This window comes from Sinocyclocheilus anshuiensis, unplaced genomic scaffold (assembly GCF_001515605.1).
Source record: "Sinocyclocheilus anshuiensis isolate Anshui unplaced genomic scaffold, SAMN03320099.WGS_v1.1 scaffold1505, whole genome shotgun sequence".
Taxonomy (NCBI): Eukaryota; Metazoa; Chordata; class Actinopteri; order Cypriniformes; family Cyprinidae; genus Sinocyclocheilus; species Sinocyclocheilus anshuiensis.
This window is the reverse complement of record NW_015547699.1, coordinates 34,020-48,477: the sequence shown is the minus strand read 5'-3', so window position 1 is coordinate 48,477 and position 14,458 is coordinate 34,020. Positions and strand designations below refer to the sequence as shown.

General features: G+C 38.8%; 1 protein-coding gene across 4 annotated transcripts in view; it reads left to right on the top strand.

Moving 5' to 3' along the window:
• Positions 1-14,458, top strand: part of LOC107703868 (ATP-sensitive inward rectifier potassium channel 10-like) — a 20,523-nt gene that overhangs the window by 4,487 nt on the left and 1,578 nt on the right. The window contains exons 3-7 of one of the 4 annotated variants that reach the window (XM_016506654.1): positions 5,821-5,826; positions 6,252-6,613; positions 6,720-6,931; positions 7,515-7,646; positions 7,743-7,920. In XM_016506654.1, coding sequence (XP_016362140.1) covers positions 6,256-6,613; positions 6,720-6,931; positions 7,515-7,646; positions 7,743-7,920 — 880 coding nt within the window. In that variant the 5' untranslated portion in view covers positions 5,821-5,826; positions 6,252-6,255. Of the gene's footprint in view, positions 1-1,245; positions 1,303-5,820; positions 5,827-6,251; positions 6,614-6,719; positions 6,932-7,514; positions 7,647-7,742; positions 7,921-14,458 lie in introns of those variants that run through there. The other 3 variants (XM_016506655.1, XM_016506656.1, XM_016506657.1) reach the window with 3 other exon arrangements.

The window sequence follows — 14,458 nt, the reverse complement described above, 5'->3', positions numbered from 1 at the left end:
TTTTGTTTGCTTAATTTTTTTAAAATTATTTTTAGTTGTAGTATTAGTAGTAATTAATAACAGTGTTACATCACACGAATAGTAATCATAGTTACGGTAATTATTTTTCTTTGTCCCCTTCAGCACCTCTTTTCAAAGGGTTGCACCTGTTTTCTGCGCAGTTATTCAAGCGGACATGGATCGACTTCAAAGTCATGACACTCTGAAAGTCGCAAAAAACTCCGCTCGGATAGAGAAAAGAACGAGGGAAAATCGCCACAGAACTAATTCAACATCCGAGGTCGTATTTATAAATAATGCATGCGTCCTCCGAACAACGGCAACATAAAGTTTCTTAATTTCGACATATTTAAATCAAGCAGAAAAGTTTACAAAGGCTGAGGAGCGGAGGAGCTCAACAAGGGCTCTATTTACAGCCGGAGACACGGGGGGCGGGAGGAGGAGCGGAGGGCCGCTGAATTAATGAATTAAACAGTGCTGAGGCGCTGAAAGTACGTATTTCATCAACAATGAAAGGCAGGACTGAGACGAGAGGAGAAAGTTTTCAGATAGTGCTGCGAACAAAACTTATTGAGGAGTTCCACTTAAGACGAGACAAGAGATAGAAAGAGAGAGAGGAGGACAGAGAGAGAGAGAGCGAGAGAGATAGAAAGAGAGTGAGGAGGATAGAGAGAGAGAGAGAGAGAGAGATAGAAAGGGCATTGCATAATAAATCGGTAACATTCGACCGGCACTGGCTGACACTTATTGCTTAGGACACAACTTGTTGCTAGGATAGAACCGATTATAGCCGATATAGGTTATATATTTTTTTAACTTGACAGATTTTGTATATTTGCATATTTATTTAGGCTGGAGTTTTAGAATCGTATTAACTGTTTCAAATGTGTTTATTTGAATGATAAACATTATGAGACCGTGTCACTCTTCTGGCGCGGGTGGTATCGGCAAAGTTGTCAGGAACGCGCTACTCTCCGTTCTGAACGCTTTCACAACTTTCGCCTCAGACTATCCTCTGATGTGTCCAGAAACTGGAAAGCAGCAGTGACTGTTGTGAATCACAAAAAGAGAGAGCTCTGCGTTCAAGTCCTCGGTAAAAAGGTAAGTGCTGAAGTAAACACATAGCCTAACATCTGTGCTGAAGTCACTCGTGAGGCCTAGAGGTCGATATGCTGCGATCGCGTTCATTTCAGATGAAGGAGATTAATGAAGAAACTAAACCATAAGAATGTCATTCATCTCTGCAGATTTGAATCCAGCAGCATGTCTCATCCTCAAATAAGGCATGATGTAAGACATCAGGTGCATCTCAACAAGATGATTTAGGATGCAAAAACATATATCATTGTTAAATATTAGCACATAGAAATAAGTATTATAGCGAAAATAGGTTGTTCTGATGTGTAGCCTGCTGTTTGATTGCTCAAATGTCCTGTGGCATGTTTAATTTGTCATTTAATTAGTTAAAATGAATTAATAATGCACACGTTTAACTGTTCTTGCTTCAGTTTTATTCGAGTTCGTGTCACTCTCTTTCGAGTTTCAGTATGGTTAACATTATAATGCAAAATGCAAATTTAAAAAGATTGAATCAAAAAAGTTTGACAGTAAAATTGAACCCAGCAAAAGCATTTTTTTGGTTTGTTGTGTTTTGTTTGCCAAGCATTGGTTTTGGTCTTGTAAAATGCATTTGTCTGCAATAAATATCATGCACATTTATTACAGTTGTATTTCGATTTATAATGAGAACTTTCAGTTTGTTTAAAGCTTTCAAATTCAATTTACAGTTACAGTTCACTCTATTAAATAACACCGCTTCTGTTTAATGCATGAGCTGTAGAGAAATAATATTTACTGATGCAGAGATATAAAAGAGGAGGATTATCTGCTGCTATCAAAATAATTTCATAGACTCCGACTGAAACACAGCATTGCGTGGGCATTCTTTTCTTTTTCTTTTTTGTTCCTTTCAACTGATCTGATATGCTCCCCATTGCTCTTTCTGGCGAACATCAGACCTGGCAAAGTTTTTGGATTTTCTTTTGGGACTTTTCCCTTGCAACCTGGTTATTTTGGAGATCTAAAGCCAGCCAATGAAATAACTGATCTGCCTAGATCAGATAACTGAGCAAAAGATTAATTAGAGGTTAATGTTGATCGGTTAAGCGGGTCGATTTGTTCGCAGAGTGATTTCCTGAGCACTTTAAAATAGAAAAGTCAAGTACGTTCAACTGCGATTGTGAGAATTGCATTGGATCTGGTGAATAGAGGAAAGTAAACGTTGCACATCCACAGAATATTGATGAGAGAGTTTTAATATCGGCTTGTTTTCTGTCCATCTCTGCATGTCATTCCTTCCGTTCTCTCTCTCTCGCTGTCTCTCTTACTCTCGCTCTCTCACACACATGCAGTGTTGTATTTTTCAATGGTGGCTTTTGTCTCTTTCATCTCATCTCTAAACAAAAGGATTCTTGTGTATACAGGACAGCGAGTGAGAAAGAAAGACATCGAGGGAGGACAGAAAGTGAGAGAAAGAGTGAGAAAGAAGATGAAGACAATTTGTAAACTTTTGCAGTGAAGCAACATGGCTTCGTTTCTGCACGCTCTCTGAGAACTCATGTGCATCAGTACAATAAGAGTCACAAGTTTGCATGCACCCCGTTATTCGTTATGACTGTTTGTCCACATTGCAGAATAATAATTAAGTCATAAAATAACACGCTGCTAAATGGAAATGATGATAACGTTCCCTATTGGATTAGTTTGCATGTATTCTTAGTCAAATATTCATGTGTAGGCACAATGTAATTTTTGTCTCCAAAACTAATTTCATGCATTTCAAGCCTTTAAACCAAAGGTCTTTGAGAGCATGAGAAACATACATTGAGTCAAGTGCGTGTCAGCATTTGTCTGCTGTATGTACTGTATCAGTGTGCACGCATGTGGGCGCATACTCGCCGGAGTTCGAAGGTCAGCTGTGTGTACAATATGCTTATAACACGTGCCTCTGCGAGGAACCGCCCCCTCCCTCTCGGCTGGCGTTAGTATTCAGAGCACAGAGATCCAGACAGATACCTATTCATTCTCTCAGTGTGAGTCCAGAGAGAGAGAGCGAGGTCAGAGAGGGGAGAGCGTATCACATCTCCCTGCTACTCATTCATTTCATTTCATTTATTTTATTTGGTGCGGAAGGCAGAAGCTGAGTGAGACTAAACTACGACTTAGACATTTAAACAAGAATGCAGAGAAGGAGAGAAGAGAGTGAGATTGAACAGTGTGAATGAATAGAGTCACCCTTGAAAGTGATTCCTTGTGTAACATAGTTAAGATATTGGTTCTTAGTTATGTGTTCAAGTTGCTGCTTGTCCTAAAATTCACAAATGAGTCAATTGTTTGACATCCTAGAACAATTACATTAATGTGGATAACGCCTCAGATCATTGATCCTGTAAGAATTGAATGAGTCAAATTAAATCAATGCATATTGTTTCAAAGCAGCTTTACAGAAAATCATGATGTTAATGTTTATAGTCACATTTATCAGATTAGAGCTGAGTGAAAATATATTTTACATTTTGCAACAATACAAGCAATCAAGAAGATTTGTTATATGTGACCCTGGACCACAAAACCAGTCATAAGGGTCAATTTTTTTTGAAATTGAGATTTGTGCATCATCTGAAAGCTGAATAAATAAGCTTGATGTATGGTTTTTGTTAGGATAGGACAATATTTGGCCGAGATACAACTATTTGAAAATCTGGAATCTGAGGGAGCAAAAAAATAAAAATATTGAGAAAATTGTCTTTAAAGTTGTCCAAATGAAGTTCTTAGCAATGCATATTACTAATCAAAAATTAAGTTTTGATATATTTACGGTAGGACATTTACAAAATATCTTCATGGAACATGATCTTTACTTAATGTCCTAATGATTTTTGGCATAAAAGAAAAATCAATAATTCTGACCCATACAATGTATTTTTGGCTATTGCTACAAATATACCCCAGCGACTTAAGACTGCTTTTGTGCTCCAGGGTCACATATAGTATATATCGCTGTACAGGAGCATGAAAGCTGGGCGATAACATAGTTACATTTTGCAACACAATAAAGAAGAAATGTTTGAGCTCATATTGAGATTTTTTTTTATTAAAGACTTAGTATTTTGGCGAGTCAATGTTGAGATATCTTCAGATTACTGGCGATTTTTTTCTTAGGAGAAACACTTTTCTTAATTCTGGTCTCAATTTCTTTGAATCAGCTGGTGTTTTGGTGATTTTTAGTGGATGTACGAAGTACACAGACGTAGAGAATCGCAGTAACACTACATCTATTCTTTTGTCATTTCAAACTGTACAAGCACTTTCTTTTGACAAATGTTTTGCTTGAAATTTGTGTTTGTGCTATCTTTTGGTAAGAAAGAAGATATTTTGAAAACTTTTTTTTTTTTTTTTTGCTTGCCCATACAATAGAAGTCAATGGTGTCCAGAGTTATTTGGTTCCCAATGTTCTTCAAAATATCTTTTGTGTTCCACTGAAGAAAGCAATGTCCAGATGTTTTACTTCAAAAAGTGTGTTTATGTATTCTTATTCTTATGATAATTGCTATTTGGTTATCTGTAATGACATTCAGACAATTAATTCGTCTACGACATCAGACTATAAAACCATTATTGGTTCTTGAACAGTGTATGATTATGTAATGAAGTTTTATTCCAGGACCATTTTGGATAAACAATGCCAGAATAGTCAGCTTTTTGAGCATGATCGCTGTACTTTTTCTAGCTAATGTGTGGTTTGCATACACAAAAAGTTTGATCTAAAGCTGTAGGGGAAGTGATTGAAAAAACTGTCCAAGAAGCATCTACGAAACAAAGTTTATAAAGGTGAAGGATTAAGAAGCGTCATCCTCAATGTAACAGAGGAATGCAGAGAATATGGAAAACGTGGTGTTCTTTTCATCTCTGATTCCTTCCTGCGGTTTTGTGTTTTTGGATTGTGAATAAGTCACCCTTTTCAGCGCTCACCCGGGCCAACCAAGCACAGCATGTGAGTTGGTCAGCGTTGACGACTAGCCTTTAAATGAGAAAGGGCAGCTGCTTCCACTGTGTGAATGAGGGGCATTTAATGCGCTTGGGCAGCTGGAGGGTCTGAATGTAGAGTCAAAAAAGAGTAACGGACCACCAGGGTCGCCCCCAAACCCGGCCCTGTACCCCTTCCTGGAACACACAAACCTCGAGAGAGAAGGATGCGCTCACGTGTCCACGATAAAGATCGCTGAAAGCTATACTTTGCCCATTTCAGCTTTTAGAGAAGTCGTTTTAAATACTGCTGAGAGTCGCTAATGTGTCCCTAATGTGGCTCTCTTTACTTGACGATGCACGTCTTTCAGATAGAGCTCAGATAGAGATAGAGCCCTCTCTCTTCCCATGTGCTATTTCTTCTAAAATGCTAAGGTGACAGGTTTCTCACACAGAAGCTTAACTGCTGAATAGGTTATTTCATTAAAAATAACTTCTTTTTATGTCAGAGCAACAAGATACTGGTAGTTTCTGTAACCTAAACTGAGTCCCATCTGATAACATCCACTGCTGGCCAGAAAAAATAAAAAGAGGGAAATAAGTGGAATTATTAGCAAAATATAAATGGCAATGTGAAAACACAAAATGAGAGATCACAACATCATAGTTCAGTGCTGCTGCAATTGTCACAGCAAAACCTGAACACTTAAACAAAAAGATGTCCAAGTTTCATGTTTCAGTGTTTGGTCATAATTGAACATGAACCCAATTGCAGTCTGTATCTTGTCTATGTAGCAAACAGTCTAGTGTGCTGAAAGCTTTAGCAGTCTTTAATTAGAGTTTTGGATGAAGAAAGCCTTGTCACCTGTGCATTTTAGAAACTGCATTTGCTTGCATTTTGAACACCAACAACTACATCAGTGGATGAGTTTTAATGCAGAAATGATTTAAGTTCAAAATCTCTGTTTGCAGATTTGACCTCAGAAATAGTGCTTATAGATTATAGATTGTTATCAATCAATATTAGCTAATTTGCAGAGTTTTATACTGAAGAGTCAAGACATTATATGTGTTATAAATAACTTTTTTTATTTTTATTTCCCATGACCTGTGTACATACACGTTTTAAACCAGGGGTAGCCAACCCTGCAACCCTGGAACTCAAGTCTGCAGGAAGGTAGAAGAAATTAGACTACTTATTTGAAACCATCTCTCTCTTCCCTCCTAGCTATGACCTCAGCCACGCCCCCTTCCTCCCGTAGCCCCTCCCCACAGAAGGTCTGCCACTCCCAGACACAGACAGACGTTCTAAAGCCACTCCTAGGGGGAGGAGGCGGGGCTTCAACAGGAAACGGACCTGCGGCATTGAGACGCCGTCGACGGGTGCTATCTAAAGATGGGCGGAGCAATGTACGCATCGAACACATCAGCGGCCGAGGGACGCTTTACCTGCGTGACCTGTGGACGACCTTTCTGGACATGCAGTGGCGCTACAAGCTTTTCCTGTTTTCCGCCACCTTCGCTGGCACCTGGTTTGTCTTTGGAGTGCTGTGGTACTTGGTGGCACTTGTGCATGGAGATTTGCTAGGTGAGCAGGGAAGGAGATGTTCTTCAATAGGACCTGGATATTTATTTTCATAAATATTGCAACCCTGTTATTTCCATGTCTTTGTTTCTTGTCCTTTTCTCACCAGAGTTTGACCCTCCGTCCAACCACACGCCGTGTGTGATGCAGGTCCAAACCCTAACTGGAGCGTTCCTTTTCTCCCTGGAATCACAAACTACGATCGGTTATGGCTTTCGCTGCATCACTGAGGAATGCCCACTTGCTATCATCCTGCTTATTGTCCAGCTTGTCATCACCATGGTGATGGAGATCTTCATCACTGGAACCTTCCTTGCCAAGGTACAACTAAAACTAAATTAACTTGGGTAAAAAGTTGTTACAGCACGTAGCAAGTGTACAGTTACAATAATGATTATTTCTGGTTGTCTTAATATCTTTAATTTTGAAATGTTAAACCGTCGTGTCATTTTGGCGGAAAACCTGACATGAGCCTGTTTATAAGCGCTTCTCATTACAAGTTTGGGAAGAAGGCTGGCAAATGTTGACTTCCTAAATTTATAAGTGACCCAAACTCACAGCAAATACAGAGTCGGAGTTTGTGTGGAGCAGCATTTGCTGTGAACTGCTTGGTTCTGTGCTACTCTGAGACACTGAAAACACTAGATGATCCATCGTGAGCTGTCCACGTGTAAATGAACACAGTGCCGTGCTTCAGTGCATATTTTTATTCAAATAAATTGTAGCTTTTGCAAGTTGATATTCGTATTAAATTATATTTTGGTTTTATTTCGATTAAACATGCAGCTGTACTGGAACTGGATTGAAGTGGAACAATATCTGATTAAAAAATATATTTTTGTGACTTTTGTGACAGTTCTCTCAGATCTAATAAGGCATCTATGTTTTCATCTGGGGTATGTAGGTAGCACGGCCGAAGAAACGTGGTGAGACGGTGAAGTTCAGTCAGCATGCTGTGGTCGCCAATCATGAGGGCCGACCTTGTCTCATGATCCGTGTTGCTAACATGCGTAAGAGCCTCCTTTTGGGCTGCCAGGTAAACACATCTGATGAAATAACGTTACATTTTATATTCATTTCCAATGTAGCGTATGTGCAACTCATCATATGTCCAATTCCTGTGGTTCCTCAGGTAACAGGTAAGCTTCTGCAGACGTCGCTGACTAAAGAGGGTGAGACGGTGCGTCTGGATCAGAGAAATGTAGCCTTCCAAGTGGACACGTCCAGTGACAGCCCCTTCCTCATCCTGCCCCTCACTTTCTACCACGTGATAGACGACAACAGCCCACTGCGGGCCTGGGCTGCCAAAGGTATGGAAGACTTGGAGAACTAAGAGGATAACTGGAATAATAAAATGTCATGTTGAAATTTTGGAGTTCCAAAATGGAGCCTTAAAGCCTAAGCCTAGAATCATCCCATTCGAAAAAAATTATTAATTATTTTCTACTGTAAGTTGAACTTGTATCATTGTAGCTCAACTGGAAGAGCATGGTGCTGGCTATGCCAAGGTCTTGGGTCAAGCATCTGCCAAATGGGTAAATGTAAAACAGAACAGGCACAGTGTCAGCTGGTGCAACCTTAGGTGTCTTGCTCTGTTGGCTCATGGATCGTTCCTTTCGGTGAATGAACCAGCAACCATCTGGTTACCAGCCTTAAGCTTGAACCACTAGACAACACTACTCCATTTCCTCATATATGCACAATTTGAACCCATCACATCACAGGAATTTTTAGATTACTGTAGCTATAACAGCAGAGCATAGTGCTAGTAAAGCCATGGTCATGGGTTCGATTCCCAAAGAATGTATTCCTTGCTAATTAAACCCATGACAATGTGTATCGTGAACGCAATATAATTAGCTTTTGATAAAAGCGCCTGCTAAATGCATGTGGGTTTGATTCCCAGGGAATGCATGAACTGATGTTCATGCATTCCTTGGGAATTGAACCCACATGCATTCCTTGAGAATCGAACCCATGAGCATGTGTACCATAAATGCAATTTAAGTTGCTTTTGATAAAAGCATCTGTCAAATGCATGTTTTTTAGTTCTTCGCACATTGAAAAAACCTACTGCTATAGATTGTGCGAGAGTGCAGAGATGGCGCTGGCTATGGTGGCAGATGAAGACTGTCAGTAGGATACACCTGAGAACAGGGACAGCGTGGTTGGGCACTGACCCCTGTGGCTCCAGCAGAGTTGCTCTGAGGATAGAGTGCTACACGAGAGAAATGTGAAACAGCAGTGTGGGGAGAGGTGTCAAAGACACCTGAGAAGCTCTGTTCCAGCGCAGAGGTCACGCTGCAGGCAGAAGGTTCAGGGAGTTCTGGCACTTTGAGCACACGCTGGTGCCCTGTTTCCACTGACACTTCACACCTCAATCAAGTGCCGTGGCTGGCCAAAGTGGCTCAATTTATGTTTCCATTTTGCCTCGCCTTGATTAATCATGAGGATAAATGTGAATTCGATTTGTAAATTTACTGTTTGCTTATGCAAAACTTGCTGCCATGATTCTAGGGTGCTTGGGTAGCTTGCTAGGGCATTGGTTTTTAGAGAATTGCTAGTGGTTGCTAGAGTGTTCTGGGTTGTTGCTTGCTGGTCCACAACAAAATGTAATGATGCGTTTGTGTACAGTCTTTATAAGTTAATTGCAAATGAACACCACCACAGTGTTGTAATTATAAGTGGGAAAAACTTAGGAACTTGGGATTTTCTTTGAGCCCTAAGTTTCGGATGTGGGAATGTGTCTTTGACTCATCATCTGTGAATTTGTGGAGGACAGCTGTTGTCCCACCAGTCCTTGCTTCAGTTTGAGCAATAATAATAATAGCACTCTACCAAACAGCGACACTTATCAGAAGTAATCATCCAACCAATAGTCAATGTAGCTTGCTTTTCGATGATTCTGTAATTATTTATTGAGGTACCTCCAAATTCACTGATTATGAGACTAAATGCAAACATATCTCCCCTCCATCATTTCATTTGCTCATTTGATTTTTGAAGGTGTGCGTGTCAAAGTCAGAACCATGCTGTGAAATACAGACTGGACAAGCCACAAGGCTGGTCTGTTTTAGTGGTTTTAAGGGATTTTGAGTGCTTGACAGCTGGTCAGACAGGAAGACCAGCTTAAACCAGCTAAGACTACGTTTTTCAGCAAGGACCTCTGGTGTCAGGATTGGCATTTGGGAATTACAGAAATCCTTTGTGGGAAAGATTGCAAAAGTTTAATTGAATATTGGGAGGTTAAAGGACAGAAGTGGATTTCACATTCTCTCTGCAATTATATTGTGTACTGTAGAAAATGTAATAAAGACTTAGGTGAGGGGGGCATGTTTACAAGAACTTGGGGTTTCTATTATTGGCAGATGAGCTGCATTTATTGTCTTCTTCCTCCCTTCATCTCATTTTCTCTCTTGTTTGCCCACATTCACTTTCTCTGTAGATGTAGCTTTCCCTCTTTCTTTTATACATTCTCTCTCTTTGGCTGGAATACGTGTATGAGAGCGTGCCAGAGAGTCTCATTAGAGGCACAAAGCAGCCCAGTTCCTGGTGCTGACACGCAGGTCGTGGATCCAGTTACGGTCCCAGTCTCTACCCCATCGAGGGCCCAAGCTATCAGACCCTCCGGTCCCCGCTTTTGCACTTGATTCACTGAATGTGACTCTCATCTCGCACGTCTGTGAGTTTTTCCTGTACGTGAATATCCTTGTGTATCTGTTTATGGTTTCTGTTGTGCTTTTTCTCTCGTTTCAATGCTTCTGTGTGCTTGTAGTCTAGCCAGATCGCCTGGTGTAATTGACTGTAGTCGGATTATACGGTATAGGGTTATATTTAATAGACCCCACTTACGCCTAATGCTACCTAATCCAAATGAAACTCATGATGACTTCCCGTTTCACTGTGTCCTCCCAGAAATGACTCTGTTTTGTATGTTGACCGTTACATTTTTCTTTAAAAACCTGAATATGAAGTAGAAATAGCTATTCACGATGCTCCAATGGAAGCGCATTTGCATATGAATGAAGAAACTGGCACAGGCCTTAAAAACATGTCCGAAAGCGTGCCGGTGCATTACAGTGGAAATCTGTATGTGCCTGAGTGGCTGTGTGTAAACGTACGTGTATGGATGTGCGCCAGTGCACCAGTGTGTGTGAAGCTATAGGAAAAAAATCCCTAAATACACAGTGTGCCAGTCTGCTGAATGTGGCATTGTGTTTGCGTAAGAGACTGAGAAGAAGAGACACGGGCCTCTGCTGGAGCCCAGTGACAACTCAGCATATAGCTATATGAACCACCAAACAAGATGTTCTTCCATGAATGTGTGCTTGTGTATATTTGTTTGACTCAAAGAGTATGTTTTACTTGTGGTTTCAAACTAGGGCTGCATGATATATCAAAATGAAATATTATGATAGGGCTGGATGCAGTCATCAAATCGTGAAGGCTGCTATTTAATTTAATAGATACAGAGTAGTGTTGTCAAAAGACCCGGTACTTCGGTACTAAAAAAATGAAAACGTTACGGTACCAGGTTTTTTTAAGTACCGGTGGTACCGAGTACCCGGTCAACCCGGTTCTTGATGCGGTATCCGAAAGGTGCGCAGATGCGCTCTCTTCATAAAAGCACTGAGACGTGGCGACCTCAAAAGTAGGAAACACATCAAACTAACAAAACACTTTAAAGACAGACGCCCGGATCAAATGAAAGAGTTCAAGCAGGTAAGTTTAATTTAAATTTTTAATATTTAGATCTTGTGTTTCCCATACATTGATTTATTTGTGGAGGCCCGTCACGATATCAAAACTCACTGCCACAAATAGATTTTCCAAAAGGCTTTGACTTCGTTGAATAAACATGAGCACTGCACGTGTCAAAGTCGACACCCGGTGCGGGTGTTTTTATATCACTGTATTTCTGAAGGAAACCGACTGTCTTCAGAAAATGATGGATGTAATTTTCATTTAATCTTGCCTGTAATGCCTGAGCAGCATTTGTGAGCGCTTATTTGATTACAGCTGTTACTGTGGAAACCTCTATCTCTCCCGCTCTACAAGCGCCACCTGCTGGCAGAGAATGAATTTGCATATATATGCCACCACCAATAGAGTGCAAGTCTGTAGGAAACACCGCTTCTGTTATGAATATTATTCAATATTTTAATTTGAATGTCGGATTGAAATGAATGCTGTTATTAGAGTAGTTAATCGTTAGCATAAGCGCGGCTAACGTTAATATAATGAACATTAGAATGAAGTTTCTCCTATAACTTTTATTAGGGTAAAAAAAAACAGGAGGACATGATGATATTTACTATTTTTACACACAAGAGGCTTTTAAATGAATTGTGAATCTAAAATATGCGTGTTAGAGAATGTACAAATGGTTAACATTGTTTGTGTCATATCAGTCAGAAAAGCAGTTCTGGGTTGTTTTTTTTTTTTTTTTAGTTATTCTTGGCTGAATAACTCTCGAAGGTGTTCAAAAGCCCTTTAAAATTAAATATGTACACAGTTCGGATTAAATGAAAGTATAGTCAAATTTTTTAATAGCATGTTTTTGTGTTACCAGTGCTTTTTCACTGGTATTGGTACCGAATACTGAAATTTTGGTACCGTGACAACACTAATACAGAGTTTTAACATCTTTGTGAGCCTTTGTTCATTTACTGAGAATCAAGCTGCTGTGAGATGCTGAAACACTGTATTGTAATATACACACGTGTAAGTGAACACAGTGCCAATTTACTCTGAAACTGACAGCGCATATTTATTTGCAGGCAAACCATCAAAATTTAAGCTTGATGTTTTAACTTTTGAAAATGAAGAATTTAAAATGCAAACATTAGTATTGTAATTTTATATTTGTAATGTACAATTTTTGTTGGTTTTAATATTTTTATTTAATAATCACAATAAAAATCAAAACTTGTGACCTATGAAAACTCAAATGGAAAGAAATTTTTTTTTAAACCAAGTTCACTTTATGGTTCCTGAAAGAGGTTTGGTTCTTGAGTAAACCAAAGTGTGATTTGCACTCAAAAATGTCTCAGATTTTAATTTTTTCAGATTTCTTTTCAAAATTATTTTTATTTTCTGTGCAGTATTTTGCAAGCATTTTGGAACGATTAATTCTTTCCAAATGCTATTAAAGTCATATGAAAATAATATATAGTAATTTTCACCAGATCACAATACATATTGCAGAAAAACTAAATATCACATTGTCAGTTTGTTGTCATAACATTTTGTTAAAGGAACATTCAAAAGAAATTACATTTCTGTCATGCTTTACTCACCCTCATGTCATTCCAAATGTGTATGACTGAAAGATTTTTAGAAGAATGTTGTCACTACTCGTCACTACTCGTGTGCATACCAAGATTATATTATTGATAGGTTGAAATGTATCTTAATAAATAGAGCTTTTAATGTTAGAAATTACTGTAGTGCAGCACCCAGAGACATTCCAAAAATGTCATGTTCGAAACATGCCATGTCAAATTTACCCCATGTTTATATATTCATACATATAAACTGTAATAAAAAAGATTTCATTCCTTTATTCAACTTATATTTGATGGGGACATGAACATGTACCAGATAGTAGGAATGACCCATATATAAGTAGGCTATCTCCTTTCCTGAAACGCATTAAAGACTCAGTGAGAGGCCACATCAGATCTGCCCGCTAGTAAACACCGACATCCCCTGAGGGTCAGTTCAGTCATGATCAGCATGTGAACGACAACAAAGAATATCTTCATATGCTGATAGTTAATACATGTCAGTGTTTTTGCATTAATTAGCCAGTATAAGCTTTAAATGTATGATAATTTATGATGTGCATACACTGGATCTAAAATGTTTTGAATGCTTAATGCAATTCTTACTCATTAGGAAATATCTCACCATTTATCATCTGTTGTTTTCACATTAACAATAAAATAAATGATACTAAACTAAATACTTAATAATGTAATGCAGTAACATTTCTAAGTGTGACTCAAGTGTCCAGATACTTTTTTGGGGGCACTGTAAAACAGGATTGTGAGCATGACCTTGTGTGTGTGTGGATTGTGAAACCCCATGTTTTTTGCTCGCAGAATGCAGAACTGGCTAGAGACTGTTTTCACAGATGAAGGTCTCTCGCTCTGAATGTGGGATGTTGATGCAGGTGTGTGTGTGATTTTAAGTGTGTGTGTGTGTCAGTGGGTGAATGGCATGTTTACGAGTGAAGGCATTTGTGTTTCTGCTGGTATGAGCCTTAAGTTTCCTTACATACCAACACATAATTTTTTACATAATTTGTTGATTGTCTTACTGTCTGAATTGTGTTAATCTGTTTTGATGTAAAGTGTGTATATGGTGTTACATTTTATTGTAGGGGACAAATGTTTTGAGAATTTTGTAGATGTCTTTCTTAACTTTAGAATTAGAATCAGAATCAATATTTGATTTATTCGCCAACTGTGCACAAAAACACAAGTAATTTGGTATGGTTTCCAGGTACTTACATACAGAATAGAAAAAGTAAATAAAACCTAAACGTAATATCACGTTATTTTATTTTTATTTATTTATTTACACTGAACAAAATTATAAACGCAATTTGGTTATGCAAACCGATTGTTGCAGCAGCTGTCCGGGTGGCTGGTCTTAGACGATCACGGAGGTGAAGATGCTGGATGTGGAGGTCCTGGGCTGGTGTGGTTACACGTGGTCACTTATAAAAGTGTTGCGTTTATAATTTTGTTCAGTGTATTTTTGCATTATGAGTAAGTTTCAGTAATTTTGTTTATATATATATATATATATATATATATATATATATATGGTTATTTTGAT